Source organism: Gymnodraco acuticeps, unplaced genomic scaffold, assembly GCF_902827175.1.
Source record: "Gymnodraco acuticeps unplaced genomic scaffold, fGymAcu1.1, whole genome shotgun sequence".
NCBI classification, from domain to species: domain Eukaryota; kingdom Metazoa; phylum Chordata; class Actinopteri; order Perciformes; family Bathydraconidae; genus Gymnodraco; species Gymnodraco acuticeps.
This window is the reverse complement of record NW_022992223.1, coordinates 977-22,500: the sequence shown is the minus strand read 5'-3', so window position 1 is coordinate 22,500 and position 21,524 is coordinate 977. Positions and strand designations below refer to the sequence as shown.

Sequence of the window (21,524 nt, the reverse complement as noted above, 5' to 3'; positions counted from 1 at the left end):
AACCTAACCAAGTCTTCACCCTAAAATGAATGATTCCCCTCATGGGGACCTCCATTTTGTCCCCATAAGGGAGGCGAGTCCCCACACGTCACTGTGTAAACAGATTTAGGTCCCCACAAGTATAGTAATGCTAGGCCACACACACACATACACACACACCAAAATACACAAGTAAAACAAAAAATATTTTATTTAGTTTATCTCCCACAATGACATGCATTTGAAGCTTGTTTCATCATGCTATACACGAAACAGTGTAGCAAATCTTTAAGGCATGTTTTGAACTTGCATCAGGGACACGCACACAAACTCACACACATGATGATGTCGGATTTTTTTTTTTATGAATGAGACGGCACTGTATTTGTGTTGCCTCAGCAACCCCGACCTGCGGAGGACGGACATTTCTCTGGATACGCCACTGAAGAAGACAAGCAGTGGCAGCTCCTCCAGCTCCAGCACCCCGAGCTCCCATGGGGGGTCCAACGAGAGAGGTGCACACACACACACACACGTTTGTGCTTCTATACTCCCTACTTCTTTGACGACATTCATTGAATGAATACAAAATGGTTTGATTGTCTTCTCCTTCCTCAACTTACAAAAATATATTTTCATTTTTTGTAAGGTTTCCACTTCCACTCAAAAATCCTCAGTTTCCCAAAAAGTCTTCACTCATCGATAAATATCCTCAAATTTCTCAAACATTTCCCTACATTTAAAAATGTTTTCTCACTTGGTCTAAGTCTAAGTCTTCACCTTCCTCAAAAACAAATGTATTTCCAAAATGTCCACACTCCATAAAACAAGTTTTGGTTTCTAAAATGTACTACATTTTTTATATATTTTTTTGTTCAGGTAACCAAGCAGTTAAGACTGAGGGCTCAAATCTTTCTTCTTCCCATGAGAACAAAGAGGACGGCAGAGAGACACGACCCAGCCGGCCTGCAGTGAGTACACACACACTCAAACACACTCCAAACACACTCAAACACACACACTGAACTAACCACGTTGCTGTCCATTTTCACTCTCTTCCTCTCATTCTTTCCTTCCTCGCTCCTCAGAGCTATAAGAGAGCTGTAGACGAGGTTAGTGACATTTCTCCTCCTTCACCCTGTCTCTGCCTAACCCCTCCTTCCACACCTCTCAGTGAAATCTATCTCTCCTCCCCTTGCACTCACCTGTCCCTTTGGACTCTTGCACAGCTCTGCAATCCTACAGAAGTTTTATTTATGACTCTCACATCTTGTTTTTCCATCCCGTTACAAAGCATACAAAAAAACATCAGTTGCTGTTGCCTAGGGCTGTTTTCAGATGGACTGCATTGCATGAAAGAATAGCAGCTCATATATACATTTTACTGAGACAACTATATCTAAAATACCACAATATCGTTCAACAAAAGAATAACCTTAAATCAATGAATATTTTTAAAGCCACTCTTGTATATATGCAAGTCGCGTACACAGACAGATGTGTTAATCACACAATATGGCATGTTGAATATGACACCTATCAGTGTGAACGCCTAAACCACTATGTTTCTCTCTCTGATTAAATGATGCTCTTTGTGTTTTACTCTTGTATCAGAAATGAAGATGTCGTTGATGATTTCCTGTAGGAGTCATGTCTGCATCTCACCCCTTCCTGTTCACACATATCTGCTCTCATATTTCATTTCCAGTCACACTTTTTCTCTTTCTCTTTCTCCCATTCTCTCTTTCATCAGGAGGAGTTGGTAAGATAAACCCCCTCTCCATTCCTACACCACACTTCCTGCCACTTTACAACCTTTTTGTTTGCGGCTGAGGCTGAATTAAAAAGCCCTGAACTTTGACATTTAAGCCTAAGCTTTTTAGCGCTATCCTTCTGCTCACCGCCCATCCCACTATAACCTCTCACACTCATGTGGCTAAAATGTAAAATAATCTCACTAAAAGCTTGTGCCACAAATAGTAAAACTCCCGTTCACCTTTTTCTCACCTGCTTGTTTCTTCCAAGCTGCCTCATTCTGAGATGTTAGTAGTACTAGTGGCTTCAACAAATATACCTTTTAATTTCTTCTGCTAGTCTATCAAAATTGAAGTAGAAACACAATTAGCTTGAAGTTGCATTTAGCTTAATACAAATGGAAACTTTGTGAGCTGTTTTAACATTTAAAATATTTTTTTTTGTTTGTTTCATGTTCTTTTATTTCAATTTTTTAGAGGCAGCTTATTACTTCACTGTATTCTATAAGATCATGTTTATTCATTTTATTTTATTCGGTTAATCTTTCGAATTTAGCTTTTAGTAGTCATAACATGTATTGATATATATATTATAGATATTGCCATGTCGTATAATGAATTAAGCATATTAATCCAAGGGCTTGAAAAATATTTGCACCAACTTTGAGTGTTTCTAGGTCAACATTCAGTTGTTTTTTGTAAACACAGCTAGATTCTTTCAAGTATTCTTTTTTATTTTTTGCACATTTAAAGTTTCTGATATTTTTTTAACTACTTATTTTTCATTCAGCAATAAAGCTGCAACCATGACAACTGTCAATAATGTTTGGGTAGATGCATAAGTTGTCTAAGCTAAGAAAATGTTCAAAACGCATCGTTATAAGAAGTATTAATATATTTTTTTAAATAAAATATCTTAATACTTCTACTACCATTTCTGCAGTCAGGAGAAATACATGTGGGATATTTAGATTTTTTTCACATTTTGTGTTTTTCCTGCAGGACCTGACGGCTTCTGGCCAAAGAGTTGCGGGAGCTCCGTCAGGGCGAGGAGACGAGCCGCCCCCCAGTCAAAGTGACCGACTACTCCTCCTCCAGCGAAGACTCCCACAGCAGCGAGGATGAGGAGGGGGAGGGGGGGGGCGAGTGATGGGACCGTGGCCGTCAGCGACATACCGCGGATCATGTGAGTGATCCTGTTAAATATCCTACAGGAAATGATCCCTCACTGCCCTTGCAAACACTAAGATATAGTGTCCACTTCATATGGTACAATGGAGTCCTATCATAGATCGTTAAAAAGCCCTATAGCACAAGACTAGTTTTACCTGGGGATCTGTAGTCATTTTATAATAATGATTAGGAGTTTCCTTTCCCGGTCAAGAATTATGGAAGTTCAGCTCTTTGTTTTGGTTTAATAACCCGGAACCTTTTTGTATTTTATGGTTCACCATCACTGCTCTTGTTGGTCGCATTTAGTAATTAAGTCAGAACAAATAATTCATACCATCCTACTTAACATGTCTTAGCACATTTTAAATCGTTTGAAACTAATACGAGTTATAACAATCACGGTCTTATTTTGTAGATCAATACATTTCTTGCCTTTCAAGACTTTTTAAGTATTTGTGGGAACACTGATAACAAAATAACTATACTGAGTAAAAATGCATTTATGTTTGACTTGTGTCTTTCAGGCCAAATGCGGGTCAAGCTATGAACGAGGCCTTCAGCATGTTGGGAGGTCACAATGATGACTCGTATGGAAACAGCTCACAGGACGGCACCCTGATGATGAGAGAGGTGAGACCACCTTTGACCTCTCTGACTTCACAATAATAATAACTGGACCCTCCCTTTATCCTCTTAGGCTCTGTGTACACATTGTGTCTTCTTCTGGCAGAGGTGCTGGCTTCACAGCGTTTTGATTTAGATGTTCTATTTGTGCTCCTATCTATTTGTTTGACATTCAGTGTCCTCCCAGCTAATCTGCTCAGAGAAATTCGCTTTTACTTCTTTGTTATGATGGTGCCAGCGTTTTCTGACCTGTGCAGGACTCTGGTTTCTGTTTGTTAAATATACAAAGGGGCTCTTTCTTCTGGATTCAGTGCCCACCCGCCCCCTTCTCTAAAAACCAAACACAGCCGCACACAGCAGGTTTCCGCCCCTCCTTCACCTGAGCTGTCAATCAAAGCCTGGCTGCACCCATCTCTCTCTGCAGAAACACGGCAGACGGAGGCGGAGCTCCGCCGCCAGCAATGGTTTCTCCGGCAACGCCAATCTTCCCGATTTGGTGCAGCAAAGCCACTCTCCCCTTGTCTCCCCTGGAGACGCACCCGGGGCCCAAGTAGGTGTAGCTGCACCCCACTTTCGGCCCAGATAACCCTGACCCCCACCCACACCTGAGACCAGCACCCTGCCACCTGTTCACCCTGTCACACCTCCACCTGCTCCTTATCAGGGGGAAATTAGCCGTTGCCACCAATCAAACGCCAAGAAACATAACTCTTGATTTTTGGCTTTTTAATGCACATGTCATACAACCCAAATCACTTCATAAAATCAATTTTAAATGATGTCTTTTCATTAAAAAGCATAACCCAAAATATGTGCAGTTTTACTACTAAAACAATGAATAAGGTATACATGTTAATTTCTTCAATCAATATATTTCACCACAGTAATATTGCAGCTTCTTTTTGTATCTTAGAGCAACAAGACTTTTCGGAACCGAGGCTCTTTGCATGATGATTAAAAATGATGTGGCACCTTTAATTTCCTGCCCTGCTCTATTTCAATCGCTGGCTCCAGTGATTGGGAAAAAAATGATTTATTTCCTCCCCTGCTCGTGTTTGCTCTGCTCGTTTTTATCCCACTTTCTTCCTCCCTCTCTCAGTTTTCCAGATTCAGAAAACGTCCTCCACCCTGAGTACATGATGCATGTATCTTACACTAAAACTTGAACACTTAAATATAAGTGACATTTGAATAAAGTGGTGCAGGAATGTGGTATTTCTGTATGCAAACGCTGAAGTAACAATAAGCTCCGTGGCAGAGAAACGTTTATGTTATTACACATTCTGTTCAGCAGGATAATCTCCACATAACACCTTGCTATTTTTTAAGTTAATAGTTAACGTTATGCTATAAATGAACTACAGCATGGTCTCATGACTTCACGTCACCACCGCTAAGCTAAAGGCGGCTAATGTTCGGCGTGATGACGTTTAGTCATCTCATTTAGACACTTCGCTCTTTTTTAAAATTCCCCAGTGGGGTATTTACTGATGTACACTGAACAAAAATATAAATGCAACACTTTTGTTTTTGCTCCCATTTTTCATGAGATGAACTCAAAGATCTAAAACATTTTCTATATACACAAAATAACCATTTCTCTCAAATATTGTTCACAAATCTGAAAAAATCTGTGATAGTGAGCACTTCTCCTTTGCCGAGATAATCCATCCCACCTCACAGGTGTGGCATATCAAGATGCTGATTAGACAGCATGATTATTGCACAGGTGTGCCTTAGGCTGGCCACAATAAAAGGCCACTCTGAAACGTGCATTTTTGCTTTATTGGGGGGGGTCTGGGGGGGTCCGAAAACCAGTCAGTATCTGGTGTGAGGAGTAGGAGTAGGGTTAGGGTTAGGGTAATGTTGTGAATCGAGTGGCCTGTGTTCGTCGTCCATAACATACGCCTGCCCATACCATAACCCCACCACCACCATGGGCCACTCGATTCACAACATTACCCTAACCCTAACCCTACCCCTCACACTAGATACTGACTGGTTTTCGGACCCCCCCAATAAAGCAAAACTGCACATTTTAGAGTGGCCTTTTATTGTGGCCAGCCTAAGGCACACCTGTGCAATAATCATGCTGTCTAATCAGCATCTTGATATACCACACCTGTGAGGTGGGATGGATTATCTCGGCAAAGGAGAAGTGCTCACTATCACAGATTCTTTCAGATTTGTGAACAATATTTGAGAGAAATGGTTATTTTGTGTATATAGAAAATGTTTTAGATCTTTGAGTTCATCTCATGAAAAATGGGAGCAAAAACAAAAGTGTTGCGTTTATATTTTTGTTCAGTGTATTTTGCGTCGTAGAACAAACAGTTAAAATCTCTTTAGCTTGTATTAATCACAACCTTTTACCAGGAACATAAAATGCTAAGTCACTTTCAGGTTTAGGACTCATTCCTGCACCACTCTATTACGAAGGATGAGGCCATAAAGGGTTTTCATTATCGTGACAAATGAGAGAAAGAAAAGAGAAAGTTAAATCTTTCGCTGAACCAACTCTTTCATTTCAACAGCTACCTGCTTCATTAGCTTTCCACAAAACTAACAAACCATCTGACAAACATGTCATTTACTTGATTCTTTATTTGTGTAATGTGCAGTACGGGATGGGGAGCAGCGGAGGATCCAAGTCTTCCTTCACTCCGTTCGTAGATCCGAGGGTTTACGGGACCTCACCGACTGACGACGACGATAACACTTCTGCCTCATGTATGTATTAATCACAGTGGTAGTTGGTGAAAATCAAGATGATATAACAGGTATTTTACCGGGATATTTACCGGAAGAAAACCTACAGTCTGCTTCACAATTTATTGCTTTAATCTCTCAAAATGATAATGTAATGTTTTGTTGTGTTGCAGCGCTTTTTTCTGACGAGCTTATGAAGCAGGAGCAGGAGCAGGCGCGGCTCAATGAGGCCCGAAAGATCTCCGTAGTCAATGTTAACCCGACCAACATCCGGCCGCACAGCGACACGCCCGAGATCCGCAAATACAAGAAACGCTTCAACTCTGAGATCCTCTGTGCAGCTCTTTGGGGTGAGACAGAGGAATCCTATTTATTTATGTATTCATTTGTATGTTTGTTTGTTTGTACATTCAATGCATTTAATACAGACATAAAAAACGTGACTTTTTTTTGTGCAGGAGTGAATCTGCTGGTGGGGACGGAGAATGGCCTGATGTTGCTGGATCGAAGCGGTCAAGGGAAAGTTTATAATCTGATTAATCGACGGCGCTTTCAACAGATGGACGTCCTGGAGGGACTCAACGTCCTTGTCACCATCTCAGGTGGGAAATTAATATCATATATGATGCTTCTGGGTTATTATTATTACATTGAAATTCATCTAGAGATTCATGGGGAGTAAAAACCTTGAATCGAGAAATTATCCAAAGCTGCATTCGTAGTGAAGTAAAAAGTACGATATTAACCTGTGACATGTTAAAGTTAAGTTAAAGCCTTTTATTGTCATTATACACAGAGTATAACGAGATTCAGAGTGCAACTCTGTCCCGGTGTGCAAAAAATACAAACAAATACATAACACTAAAAAACACGGCAATGTAGAGTAGAAATACTGAAGTGCAGTACTTTTAACTGAAATATACAAACCTGAATATTAATTCTCTGAACTGATTTCCTTTCCATACCAGGGAAGAAGAACAAGCTGCGAGTTTACTACCTGTCCTGGCTAAGGAACAGGATATTACACAATGACCCTGAAGTGGAAAAGAAACAAGGCTGGATCACTGTCGGGGAGCTGGAGGGCTGCGTGCACTACAAAGTCGGTAAGAAAACACACCTTTATGTATATTGTGAGGACAGTTGTGTATGGATGGGATAATTGCAACTCAAGCATATTTTTTAATGATTTGTGTATATATGGTCCTGCATATCTGACTGTTTTAATGCTTTCATTCTTTCTGCAGTGAAATATGAGAGGATTAAGTTTTTGGTGATTGCTCTGAAGAACGCAGTGGAGATCTACGCCTGGGCGCCTAAACCTTACCACAAGTTTATGGCCTTCAAGGTTAGATGTGGTGTTAAACAGTTGGATACAAGTGGTAAAATACCTCTAACAAGACTAAAGTTGACCCTGTATGTTTGAATACAATGTCAATGTTGGGCAACTGGTGGTTTACTTTTTAAACCTTTTCAAATTAACTTATATTTGTTTTCTCTATGTTTATTGTGTTTAATAAATGTTTTCCTCTGCAGTCGTTCACTGAGCTGCAGCACCGCCCTCAGCTGGTGGACCTGACGGTGGAGGAGGGTCAGAGGTTAAAGGTCATCTATGGCTCCAGTGTCGGCTTCCACGTCATTGATGTGGACTCTGGAAGCCCCTACGACATCTACATCCCCTCACATGTTAGTGTCTGTGTGTGTGTGTGTGTGTGTGTGTGTGTGTGTGTGTGTGTGTGTGTGTGTGTGTGTGTGTGTGTGTATATCTACATATCTAGACATTAATTGTATTTAATTGCATTTGATTGAATGTTTAAATGAGTGGTTCCTTTCTGGTTAAGTGAACGGATAAAAGAGTGAATGAAAGGATGGCTGCCTTCATGATTGAATGAATGAGTGAGTCAATAGATGAATTAATGGATAGAATAAGGATTGATTGGATACAGGGATTGCTGCCATAATGAGTGAATTAATTAATTAGTGGGTGAATAAATAATTAGTGATGATGATAAAAGAGTGAATGGACAACTTACTAAATGAGTGAGTGAATTAATCAATAAGTGAATAAACAAAATAATAATGGACAGGAGAGAGATTGAATTAATGGACAGCTGACTTGGTGAGTGAGTGAATGAATATGTGAATAAATAAAGTAGTGAATGGATAAATGAGGGATTGAATGAATGGACAGCTGACTTAGTGAGTGATTGAATGACCTGCTTTAATGACTCAATGAATGAGTGATGTTGTGGGATAGTTGGTGTCCTCCTCTAACCTCGGTCTGGTTACAGTAAGATACGGATGGGGGGAGGGGGGGATAAGGGAGAAGTAGACCGTAACCACGGCGACCGCCTTACATGAATCACGCTCATGTCTGTTTCCATGGCGATTGCGTGGCTGCATATGGAGCGGGAGCCTATATTGTTGCAGCAGTTTCTCCTCACTCAGGGAGGGGACAGTGGGGGGGTTAGTGATCACAGCGGATCCTAATCCCCTGCCCCCCCCCCCCCCCCCCCCCCCCTCACCCCCCCCCCCCCCCCCCCCCAACTCCTCACCCCCCCCCCCTCCTCGCAGATTCAGGGTCAGGTGACCCCACACGCCATCGTGGTGCTGCCCAAGACGGACGGCATGGAGATGCTGCTGTGCTACGAGGACGAGGGCGTCTACGTCAACACCTACGGACGCATCACCAAAGACGTGGTGCTGCAGTGGGGCGAGATGCCCACATCCGTCGGTACGTCAACCAATCAGCTCGTTTCTCCCTCAACCCCACTGACCTCTGACCTCTATGATCGGATCATCCTTTCACCCTCACTTCTACTATCTCCTCTTCCTCCTCCGTTCAAAGCAACACTCCTCTCTCTCCTCCTGCCTTCTGCATTCCGCTAAAACAAGAAGATTGTAGTATCACCTGTTTCATATCAAAGGGATACAACAGGCTTTTGGAAGGTTTAATAACTTTATTTGTTTACATGATGAGAACAAACAGTAGGAGCTCAAATCATCCATGTGAAACTGATGGTTCTGTTGCTTCATAATAACATTTTCACAGAATATCAGTAGCTGATACATGAAGCACATACAAATATCAGTAGCTGACACATGAAGCACATACAAATATCAGTTGATACATGAAGCACATACAAATATCAGTAGCTGACACATGAAGCACATACAAATATCAGTTGATACATGAAGCACATACAAATATCAGTAGCTGACACATGAAGCACATACAAATATCAGTTGATACATGAAGCACATACAAATATCAGTTGATACATGAAGCACATACAAATATCAGTACTTTAGTATTTTAAAATTCAGACATTAAAATATGTGGTTTTTTTGTTGTTGTTGCACTAACATGAGACTGCATATAATCCAGATATTTAAGCAATTAAATGGAGAGGTCAAGCTGACCCTCTCGCAACAAAACAAAGTTAAGCTCACATAAATTGTAAAAATACAACTAAATATATTACAACCATTAGCATACAAAATTGGCAAAAAAGCTTAACCATAGGTGGATAGAAATACACAAAAAAGGGGTGAAATAAGTGAAGAAGAATAAATAAATGTCATTAGTATCATGACATTTATAAATTCATGCAATATCAAATAGAAAAAAATAGTTATGTGTCACATCAGGATAATAAAACAAATCAAACCAGAGGTCTGGTGTCAATGTTTTCATTGCTTTACAGGTGAGTTTACCAAAAAATAACAACCCAAAAACTGATTGTATCTCTTTAATGTCGAGTGTTGGAAGTCCATTGACTGCATGAGCACACACACTTTTCCTTTAAACACTACTTTTTTAAATACGTGTTTTTCTAATGTGGGGAGAAATGATTGTGTGTTGTTGGTCTGTTCTCTTGTTCTGTATTAAATATTTCCAAAAAATCTTACATTCATCCCTGATTGCATCAGCTCCAAAAACAAAATATTTCTGTAATTCAGCAGAACCAATACATCTATTATTTGTACACACTCAGTCACACTCAGTCAAAACACATGGAGAGGAAACTCAAGCACATCAGGGATGGATCTTGGATTTTATGATCGGAGTCAAATCTTCAGTGTTTTCCCATTCAGCCTTTCTCAGTGTACAATATCCTGAATGATGATGATATTTGACTGTTGGCTCTGTATGTGGACATCATCTCTTGTTAACATGTTTGTGTGTATTTAATGTTAAACCAGAGTTTCTCACAGCCAAGTCCGGCCTCAGCCCCCTCCTCCCTTCAAGGACAATCATAAATACCGCATCGTCGTAACGTTTTCACTCGACAACGGCAAAAAACTTTATTGCAAGAGGGGAAAAAAACCTTCCACTGGATGTTATCTCTGTGACAGAGGAAGGTGCTCATCATTGCCAGCTGGACCTTCTCTGCTGATGCTTTTCCATCACTTTGTAGCGCACACTTAAATTGTTCGACCAGATTATTAGCATTTCACCTCCACCGAGTTTCTAATCTCATTGGCTCGAAACCTTCCCACTGTAATGTTTTATAGTAGAGCAGTTGTAAAAAAAGCTGAATTTGTCACTAATGCTGCAAATCTCAGACATCCTACATCAGTCAATGGTGCTCCAATAACTCATATATATCAACATCAGAGCTTGCTATCGTTTTAAATCGGTCAGAAACTGCTGCAATAATCTCCTCCCAGAGGTGAGGCGGAGGATGTGTGACTGGCTTGGATGTGAGACTGGTGCTGAGTCTTCTCCTGTCCAATCCCCCTCTGTGTGTTTGTGTTTGTGTGTGCGCGTGTGTGTGTGTATGCGTGTGTGTGTCCTTGCAGCCTACATCCACTCCAACCAGATCATGGGCTGGGGAGAGAAGGCCATTGAGATCCGCTCCGTGGAGACGGGACACCTCGATGGAGTTTTCATGCACAAGCGAGCTCAGCGACTGAAGTTCCTATCGGAGAGGAACGACAAGGTGAGTCCTAAAAACACCTGCACGACCCGAAAAACATTTACAACTACCAGAGAAAACAGGCTCAACCTTATATATATGATATATTTGATCGTATCGTACTGAGATTCTGTGTCTGGGTTAAAAAAGTAGAACCATTTAACGGATGTACTTTAAAATGTGCTTAAAGTGCTTTTTGAGCCGTCCTGTGGTTAAGACGGGTAATGTTTTTCTGTTTTTCTTTCAAGTAGGACTGAAACTGCAAGATTATTTCCGTTTTCAATTATTTTGTCAATAACCTTTTCTTGATTCATCAGTTAATGGTCTATAAGAATTTCAGAAAATAATTATAAATAGGTGATCCAAAACCCAAAGGTGTATTTGTTTAATATGATATAGAAACAGAACAAAACAAGAAATCTAAAATTACCCTTATGTTATTATAAAGGTGCTAATTTGCTAAAATGTTCTGATTCATTTTTCAAGACTTTTACAAAAGGAACTTTGGAAATCTCTTTGTATAACTCCATACATCAGAGGAACACTGTCAACAGCCATAAAGAAATGTTTTTTTGTTTTGTTGTTTATTTTTCCAATCAATATTTAAGTAAATAAGCTGCATCATATCTACTGTATTATTACCTCTCCTCCCTGCAGGTTTTCTTCGCCTCGGTGCGCTCTGGAGGAAGCAGCCAAGTCTTCTTCATGACCCTCAACAGAAGCTCCATGATGAACTGGTAACCTTCAACAACACGAGCCTCCTCTTCTTCACTCTGAACATTGGCCGACATCAGGAGGACAGTGTGTGTGTTTGTGTGTATGTGTGTGTGTGTGTGTGTGTGTACAATGTGTGTCTGGAGGAAATCAACGAGCTGCTGAAGGGACGAAATTGCAACTGGAGTAAACTCGCAGTAAAAACAGCATCCAACCTCTAGGTGGCGCTGCAGGTCACTCCACACACTGACAGCGGCCTTCGCTGTGGACGTTTCCTGAGGGTTTTTATTCCAGACTTTAAAGGACGATGACATCACGCCGAGTAGCCTTTGACTTCCTGGAGAAAATCTCTGTGTAGCACATTAATGATTCCTGACAGGGTGTTCACACTGCGAGCATGATTTCCTGCTTGTTGGTGAAGATGCAGGTGGGCTGAATTCAATCATACAGCTTTTACAGGGCTGGGTCATAGTAAGAAAAAAATCCTACTTTCTAAGGTAAACAGAAGAAGAAAACTTTCAAAATGACCAAAATAGCAAATGCAGCTGGTTTAAAAGTCACCAAAATCACTTTGCAGTACATCCGCACTAGGCTGGCTAAGGTTGTCCAAACTAAATTGTGTTTTTATCTCCAAAATAAATGTGTAAAAATCCATAAACTCTCACCAAATGTTGAGCTGTGGACAAGCAAGAATGAGTCGTTGGAAGACAACCTCAATCTGCCATTAGGGCTGCACCAAATATTTAAAAAATACAATAAACTTGTTGAATATATCACAAAAGATATTACTCACGATTGATAAACCGATATTAAAAATAACTGTCTCTTGTATATCTAAAATATTGACGGACAAATAAAAACATATTTTGTCTCCCCTGAATATTGAGTGCTATCATTCATCATTTATCTGACAGATAGGAATCAGGTATTTGGCAGATATAGAAGACTTCATTAGACTCATCTAACCTTTAAAAAACATTTGCCTTTCCCTAATTTGTGTTATATGACAAATAATCTTTACAACAACCTAAAAACCTGATGTAAACACTCATTATTTTCCAGCTTTTTCCGTCTAAGTGTGGATGTACGCTGAATCAGCCTTTTTATCATCATAAGACCAAATATGAATTCAGATTTTATAGTATATGATGAAAAGTGATGACTGATCTTCATGGATGTTTTCTAGACTCACATCTTGTAGCAAAACCTCAAAGGGTGTTTCTCTTAGCGCTGTCAGATGTTTTATGATTAAAGCACATCACAATCCATAAAACCGGGAAAAGTGGAGCTATGTTTTTCCCCTGATCATTGCTCCTCTGTCTGTAGGAAATGAAAGGACTTTATGATGGTGTTGCTCACAGTGTGAACACTCACTTTTGAGTGCTGCTGCTGAAACACCTTCTGTCTCTTCCCCCTTTAGAAGAAAAATAATTACAGAAAATGCAGTGGAAAATGGGGGATTTTATACTTGTTGTTGAGGATGCACGGCTTCTTTGTCCTGGTGTATATCTGGCAGGGGAAGGAAGGTTGTAGACTATTGTATTATTGCTGCAACAGCAACACAATAACTTCACATAATTTCTCACAAAAGGGACTTGGCGTAGAGTAGTTGCCAACTTCTGGAAGTTCCACCTTTGTGTTATGTCCCCTGCTGTTCTGTGTACCACTGTGTATAAATACTCACTTTTGATGTTAAGGACAGTTTTTTGCAAAAGCAGGTGAGAATACACAAGAAAGAAAACAAGAAAGTTTCGCTTTTATTTCATACCTCTGTCAAATCTGTCCCATCAAGGACTGGATTACACAACAAAGATTTGTTTGGGTTGACACCTCAAGTTGACTCTTTCTTCTGCGTAGTTCATACCTGTTTATTAAGTTGGTGCATTTTGCATGGTGACAAACAATTTTACCTGTCGTATTATAAATTGTAAGTTTTAAGGCAATACACAGACTGTCAAAGCTGGGACGCTGAGAGACCAAACCTTTCTACACTGAGCTGTACATTCAACGTTTTGAAACTTAGCTTTGTCTCTGTGCTTTTATCTCATGAGGAAACAGTCAGATAAATCAAGATTCGCAGACTGGATTATTATACATTTACCATCAAATTTATATTTTTTGTTGATGCTCACACTTAGAGCAGCTTATACAGAGCGAGCAGGGCGGGCTCCAGCATCACTTTTGAGGACATTTTCTACTTTTTTACCCTTTGATGATTGTCTCTGTAAACGCTGATGTTTGTGGGATTGTGATCAGGCTGCTAGAGAAGAGAGAGTGGAAGGACAGATGTTCCCTCTTTTACTGATATTTCTTTTGATTGTTCATTGATCTCTAAAGGATGTTACAAGTTTTCCATGGCAGGATGTTAGCATTAATCAGCCTGTGAATAAAGGTCAGGGTCCGTGTGAGAGACCATAGATAAAAAGATATATATACTGTAAGAATTTTTGTTAATGATGATATCTTACTGATCATTTTAGAGGAAGACAAAAAAATAATATGTTCACTAATGAAAAGCTTAGTTGTCTTTCTACAGAATAGAAAACCATAGCTATAAGAATTTCTAAAAAGAAAAAAATACAATGTTTTTATTGTGGTATTAATTGTATTTGTATTTCAATTTTTGTACGTATCAGGACTGAACGTATGTACGGCTGTCAGCCTGTGAGTGTGTGTGTGCGTGTGTGTATGTGTAGATGAGCATGTGAGTGTACGTTTTCACCTTGTCTGAATCACTGGAATCAGTCAAAAAGACGACCTCAGTCTGGTAACACACATCTGTGATGTTGAAAAATCTACAATAAATGTCCTCTCCTTGTACAGCAACAACACCTGCTCCACTCTCTTTCTTTTTCAATTCATTTATACGACACATTTGTTGAGAAAGACATGTGCTACTAGCATGAAGTTGAACAAAGGGCCCTGGCAAAATTGTGTTTGCAGGTCCTTTTTTTGAATTTCATAACCAAATCCTCCAAAAAACATTAACGTTATATTTTACCCAATGTGATGATTCACCTCTTAAAGGACTTTGGATTCTTTCAATACCATACAATCTACATTTAACAAAGTGTTAAGTGTGCACTATTAATTACTTAGGACTGATGCATAGGCCGAAGAAAATAAATCTGCTCAAAGATTTGTGCTTGACCTCAGTGCCGAACCGAGTTCATCAACCGAAATACTTAATTAGATATTAATAAAGTAGCTTGAGTTAAAGCTGTACTTGCAGTTCTGTGGGGCTACACTTACGCTCACAGTGCTTTGATAATACACCTGTTGTTATACACCTGTTTGCAATTCCAATATGATTCACAATCAATATTATGATTGAAAAATGCTTTATATTAGTCATTATGGTGTGATCTGTTCCAAACACAGATTATTAAATATTTAGAATAACGTGTAGGCTGAGACATCGATGCAGCACCACAATACTTATATCAGAATAGTTCTAGCACATATTTTTGGCTGTAACAAATAATAACAACAATGTTATTATTGCAAAAACCCATACGATTTGTATTACGTTTTGATGAATTGTGCATCCCTACAAAAAAAGGCCATGACTGAAAAGGTTCTGTCATTAGTTTTGTAAGACACGCCTTTTGCACCCTTGAAAAATAAAAAACAGTAGATGATGCCCCGTACTGTATGTAGGTTGCCAGGTTGGATTTCCTTCGACCTGGCATCCCTTTCTGCCAGGCTGCCACCGGAAAGCATACACCCCTCTCCCTCGCCTTCTACGGTACGGGTGCTGCTGCTGCAGTAAAGTTGGCCGCGCTTGCGCACTTTCGGTCCTCTTTTTCTTGGAAGGTAAGTGTGGCATGGCGCGTGTTTCTGCCTTTGGGGGGATACACGGGGGGCATAACGGTTTTTTAATTGAAGGAATAACGGGTTCGGAGACGCTGAAGTACCAATGTAATTGTTTGAGAAGCTGGCGATGTAGTTATTTGATGTCCCGGTAGATTGTCGGTCGCAGTCCGGGGTGTGGGTGTCCGTGCTCCAGCTAACGTTAACAGATTGAATCAAAGGGACATGAGGCCTTCGACTGCGCTCTTCGTAGAAGACGCTTGTCATTCTCCACGCTAATGTCTACCTTTTTCCTAGTAGGGAAAATCAGAATCAGATGGCTATTTATCACCTTATGTTTCAATAAAATGTCGGGAACTAAAACACAACTGTCCGCATATCCGCTGCTTCCGACGGGGCGTCAATCTTTGCTTTATTTGGACGCAGCTGAATGGATAGCTAGCATGTTAGCATCCCATTAGCTGACAGCCGGAAAACGGTATTTGCTATTTGTGAAGCAGAAGCGCAAGTCAGTCGGTAAAAATACACCTCGACAGCTAAAAATGTTGCCTAACCAGGCTTTGTTAATTTTGTAGATTGTGTTATACAATAATATTTGCAAATGGTTTGCGTGTGACGTTATTGTTAGTTGGCTTTTAAACGTTATTAGGCGCTGTTGCACTTGTTAACTCCAGGCCGTCTAACCTGCTTTACGCCAGCTCGTCTGTTAATGTCAGATTACTCAAATAACTCTCCCAATTCCCTTTAGGGAGACAGTGTTATATTTAAAACCACTGTGACTCATTGAGCTGATAGGCTGATGTTGATGTGTTGTGAAGTTCTGTATTGTCTGCTTACAAAAGTGCTAACGTGAGTATTTAAAGTGGCGAAGCCGCCTGGCCTCGTGTTGATGCGGGCTGTCATCCAAGTGTTTGTGTAGCTGTATTTTGTTGGACTTTTTTTGTTCAGAGTGGGTTTAATTGAATCTTCGTAAAACATTGAGTGCTACTTTTGCCAAGATCTCGCGATATCTATTTACATGGCAGTGCTCGACCCGCCCAGTGGGACCCTAGTAAAGTCAGAAACAGGGCAATTCATTTGTATTTACCCCAAAATAATTTACCCGAATTCAAACGAGGAACATCTTTTCGTTTGAGTATTTAGTGCAAAAACAGTCAGAATGCCTTAAAAAAATGTATGACACAATTATTCCCATTTACAGAAGGCAGGTCTGGATTTGTGCTTTTACTCACATTTTTAATATATTATAACAAGTGAACCTTTCATTATGTCAGCTATCATGTAAACAATTCAACTCTTTACACATCCAATTTGGTATACGCTTCCAGGATAAATCCTGTCATTGCTATATTTCTGAGTTTGAATATTTTCTGATAGGCAGTGTGGTGATTTTTCTGTACGTATCTCTTACAGCACCGCTGACCCATCACCATGTCAGATCCCGATCTTGACTTCACGACTGGCGAGTCTGGCGCCTCCGCCACCTTCCCTATGCAGTGCTCTGCTCTGCGTAAGAACGGGTATGTGGTGCTGAAGGGACGCCCCTGCAAAATTGTCGAGATGTCCACCTCCAAGACCGGCAAGCACGGACATGCCAAGGTAAACTGATCCTTAAAGTATGGTAATGTAGCCCCTCAAAAATGATGGCAGTAGTTTGGTATAAAAAACTCAAGCAGTTTCAAAGAAGGGTTTGGCAGAGACCCGAGACTCGGCTTGGGCCTTCGGGCCTCTCACATTTCAGACCAGTCTGATCGAGCTGTGAGAAGTGTGGCTTTAGTAATGCAGTCTCCTTATCTTTTCCTTTTTATAAATACCAAGGTGCCCCTGCATGTACTTTGTCCTCCTGTGGGACTTGGGAGTTCACACTAAATGGAACATTTAAATAATTGCTGTACATATTCAAAGTTGCCATCACTTAATTGGGGATTAAAACTTAACACTGTTTATTGGTGCTTTTTGTTTTGAAATCAACAATGGAAAATGCTTCTGACCTCCTTTGGGTCTGGTCCTTGTCGTGTTATATTTCGCGCTATACTAAAGACATTCAATTTTGGCGTAATTTTTCCACATATGGTGCATTTGTATTTCTTTGTGCTTTCCTAAGCTTCATGTTTTGTCTTATAAAGCTAACACTGACAGGTCTCTTAAATATTTGACCTCACTTTGTAATAAACCATTTCTTCCATAGGTTAACATGGTTGGTATCGACATCTTCACCAACAAGAAGCATGAAGATATGTGCCCATCCACCCACAACATGGATGTTCCCTCCATCAAGAGGATAGACTACCAGGTACTCAGGCAGTACATTTTTGCCGCCGAATATGAATATAGGTATATTTTTTTTCTTGTTGATACTATGTATGTTTAAGTAATTTTAAATATTGTTGGTAGAACATTTTCCCTAACTCCAATATTGGCATTGGAAATTCCATCGTCCAATATGAACAAAAGGATTATGTAAATGCCACCGATGTTCCAAAAAAAAGACTATTATTCATATAAGCATAATCAAAAAGAATACTTTTGTTGTAAAACCTGACAATAATCACTCTTGCGCTACCATCTGAATTTATAAGACTTGTGTGCAACACCGGACAGAGTTTGTGTAATTTGCGGTTTGGTCGTCTCCTTTCCAGCTGATTAACATCAACGAGGGCTTCATGACCTTGATGAGCGACAGCGGTGATATCAGGGAGGACCTGCGTGTCCCTGAGAGCGAAATCGGCAAGGAAATCGAGACTAAGTTTGAAGCTGGTGATGAATTCATGGTAAGTCTCAAAGCTCTTGCAATAACTCACTGTGGCGAAAGGTCCCTTGTATACAGCCACCATGTTTTATCAGGTCGCACATGAGATTATTGTTTAAAGGCAGAATGCGACCACAGCAAGCTGCTGCAACAAAATCAGTTTGGTTGTTTTCTATTGAAAAATTTTTAGTAAAGCAGCATTTTGAGTTCAACTTGTCATACCCTTTTTATTTATTCCTGTAGCTATTTTTAAAAGTGCTGCAATGGACATGAGTACTGAGCAGGATTTATACAAAGAGAAAAGAGCCAGAATTATGATGCATTCAAACTCTATTAGGTAAAAATTGATATTGGGCAAAGTTAAATTATAATGTCATGTGTTTAAATGTAATGTTGTAAGATATAGTTTTTGGCTAGAAACCGGCTACCTTTTCAATATAACTATATATGGTGTGAACTAAGCCTACTGGGAACAAAGAACAAGGGGTTTTATTTTTTATTAATGCAAATGGTCATTCAAATTTTCTGAAGAAATGTTTTTATCCTTTCAGGAAAGGACAAATGCCACTGTCGTGGCTTCTTAATAAATAAATGCAGCTCTGTAATGACCTGTGAGACCTCTCTGCACGAAGATGTTAAATTACTCTTGAGGGTCACAAGATACTCTTTGGTTCTGATGCAAGTCCTGGGTGGTATGCATTTTGAATTTTATCGTCGTGAAGATGCCTGACACCTGAAACTGATGACGATATGGCAAATTCTCGGCATTGCTTGTCATAAATAGCATCTCATGAAGAAGCAGAAATCTGTCTGCCATGTGTTCTTATTCTTATCATGTTGACATTAATGCAGACAGGATTGTTGTCACTCCAGTGGAAAGTGTGAAGATCGAGCTGCGTCTGTAAAGTTTCAGATGATTGACTTAAACATGTTGTGTGCTCTCTGCAGGTCACTGTCATTTCTGCCATGGGGGAGGAATGTGCTGTCGCTACCAAGGTCCTGACCAGCAAATAGACTACAGACTTTGCTGCCCAGGCAACAAGCACCACCTACAACCAGTCTCTTGCATTCTCATTGGTTCTGTCACCAAAGCGTCGGCCTTCACAGACAACCTCAATCATTCTGTTGTGATTTCTCTCCTCAATGCTCTTATATTTTATTTGATCTCCCCTTCTCCTTTCTCCTTTCCATTGCTGTTGGGAAGTTCCACTGCAGCTCGCTGCGTGGTCAGCCTGATCACTGAGGTTTTGTTTGGTAACTTTATATAAAACGACTTCAAAAATGATGATCAGTTGCTCATTCCTGCTTATTTTTGCTTTCAAGGTGTTTGTTTCGCCACTCACATTCCTGAATGTTTAAATAACAACGGGATTCAGTTTGTGTATGATTATTGAAGATAGCCTTTTAGAAGGGAGGAGAGGGGATAGTTTTGAGTTGTTAAAGCAGTGGGAGGGAGGGTAGCCCCTTGTAGATGCTAAATTCGGGTTTAGGCCATCCCTTTAGCAGCCATCCTGCTTTCCAGCATGACCTCAGCTCTGGTTCCTGTGTGGATTGGGCCCAACCAAAGTCCTTTTCTCTCCTAAACGCTGGGATTGGTGATGGCAAGCACTTATGAGCACTTGAGGTCCACCTCAGCATGTCAAAGCTCTTAAAACCAAGAAAAGAGAAGTGTTTTTTTTCTCCCCAAGAACAGGAACAAACCAGTGATTTACCGTCGTGATGCCAGTCTCTTGTCTGTGTAAAAGTTGGAGGGGCACTCACACCTCTCGTACACCGGGGCCCCGGCCACCCCCAATACAAATGGAGTGTTATATTTAGTTTTGAGAGGCATGAGTGTAGCGTTGTGGGCCTCCGTCATGTGTAAAGCAGTTTGCAGTGAGGCGTGTTTCTTTTTGATGGACTCGATCGGGTTGGGCAGGGTGGTAGAGCTGCAAACTTTTTGTTCACTCGAGACCCTTGTCACCTGACGAGATGGCAAAAATAAAACGATGAAACAAATGGACAAAAACTGCAAACTATTGTCTGGTTTTCTGTCTCATATCCCTTTCATGTAATTGTAAGTATTTAAATTGTAAAACTGTTAATAAATATAGAAAGTGGTGGACTAAGTGCTCAAATGCTAGCAAAGATAGTTAAATACATAAAAGTTGGACATTTTGTTGCTTATGTCCTTTTTAAGTTTAGTCCTGTCACTGTCATATTATGTTCCTATGCAACAATCATGGTACAATTCACAATATTTATAAAATATTTCTAAGAACAAAAAAAGGCTTGAATTCATCTTTAACCTTTTTCTTTTTTGTAATCTTTCTTTTTCTGGCAAATTATGTTTAGAAATAGTAATGTATGGAGATAGTCTCTATTGTGTACAAAATAAACATGCACACACTAACAATGGAAAAGCAACCAGACAAGATGATAATCAATACACAAGGCTTTCCATGTGTATATTACATTGTTTACATATCACAATATTCTTGCATTTGAGGATGTATAATCCAAAAAAGTTGAAGCACTCCTGCCTTTTAAAATGTATTTGAATTATTTTTAATTAATTTATCTAATCTTTTATAAACCCCAATTGTGTAAAAAGGCAGAAATCTTAACAAATATAATAACCTACAATCAATGGGAGCTTTACGCACAAACACTTGTTTGAGTTTGCATTAAAAAGTCCATAAAAGCTCGTTAGAAAAAGGCAATTAAACCTATGTTTGCCACCCAAAGTAAATAAGATTATAAACTTGAATGAAACTCCTGACTAGAAAAAACAATTCCATGATATGCACTCTATGGGTATTCATGGTTATATTTCTTGTGGAGTATCTTTTGTTGTGTATGCATTGGAAGTCATGGCTGCAGAGAAAAGGCATACCCTGCAGTGGCACCACGATGGAAAGACCAGTTATGGTTTGTTTGACTCATCGGTAGGCATGTTATTTTTCGCCCTCTGCATGCTTGTTAATTCCATACAAATACAGCTGAAAGAAAAGGGCTGGTCTGAGAGTTCCGGGGCATTGTGGGTTAAAAACAGGTAGTGAATGATTTAACAGGCTCAGCTGGTTCATTATCAGGGTGTGTTTTGAATGT

General features: G+C 40.0%; 2 protein-coding genes across 7 annotated transcripts in view; both read left to right on the top strand.

The window, feature by feature from the left end:
- LOC117539759 (TRAF2 and NCK-interacting protein kinase-like) overlaps positions 1 to 11,899 on the top strand; it is a 50,175-nt gene extending 38,276 nt beyond the window's left edge. Inside the window, 17 exon segments of the mRNA XM_034206046.1 lie at positions 379 to 494; positions 859 to 950; positions 1,068 to 1,091; positions 1,733 to 1,741; positions 2,736 to 2,747; positions 2,749 to 2,868; positions 2,870 to 2,919; positions 3,431 to 3,536; positions 6,152 to 6,260; positions 6,413 to 6,589; positions 6,698 to 6,841; positions 7,208 to 7,342; positions 7,484 to 7,584; positions 7,773 to 7,922; positions 8,811 to 8,970; positions 11,043 to 11,182; positions 11,816 to 11,899. Of these exon segments, the coding sequence (XP_034061937.1) occupies positions 379 to 494; positions 859 to 950; positions 1,068 to 1,091; positions 1,733 to 1,741; positions 2,736 to 2,747; positions 2,749 to 2,868; positions 2,870 to 2,919; positions 3,431 to 3,536; positions 6,152 to 6,260; positions 6,413 to 6,589; positions 6,698 to 6,841; positions 7,208 to 7,342; positions 7,484 to 7,584; positions 7,773 to 7,922; positions 8,811 to 8,970; positions 11,043 to 11,182; positions 11,816 to 11,899 (1,729 nt within the window).
- Positions 11,900 to 15,515: 3,616 nt separating this feature from the next.
- eif5a (eukaryotic translation initiation factor 5A) lies at positions 15,516 to 20,449 on the top strand. 6 transcript variants are annotated; one of them, XR_004568071.1, is made up of 6 exons: positions 15,517 to 15,688; positions 17,099 to 17,284; positions 17,874 to 17,978; positions 18,325 to 18,456; positions 18,986 to 19,126; positions 19,383 to 20,449. XR_004568071.1 is itself a non-coding variant. In XM_034206097.1 (5 exons), exons 2-5 carry the CDS (start codon positions 17,117 to 17,119, stop codon positions 19,016 to 19,018), a joined length of 438 nt encoding a protein of 145 aa, XP_034061988.1. In that variant the 5' UTR covers positions 15,517 to 15,688; positions 17,099 to 17,116; the 3' UTR covers positions 19,019 to 20,449. The 6 variants fall into 6 exon arrangements, 5 of the variants coding, with proteins under 5 accessions (XP_034061984.1, XP_034061988.1, XP_034061987.1 ...); XM_034206097.1 differs by having other exon boundaries at positions 18,986 to 20,449; XM_034206096.1 differs by lacking the exon at positions 18,986 to 19,126 and having other exon boundaries at positions 15,518 to 15,688.
- Positions 20,450 to 21,524: the final 1,075 nt, after the last annotated feature.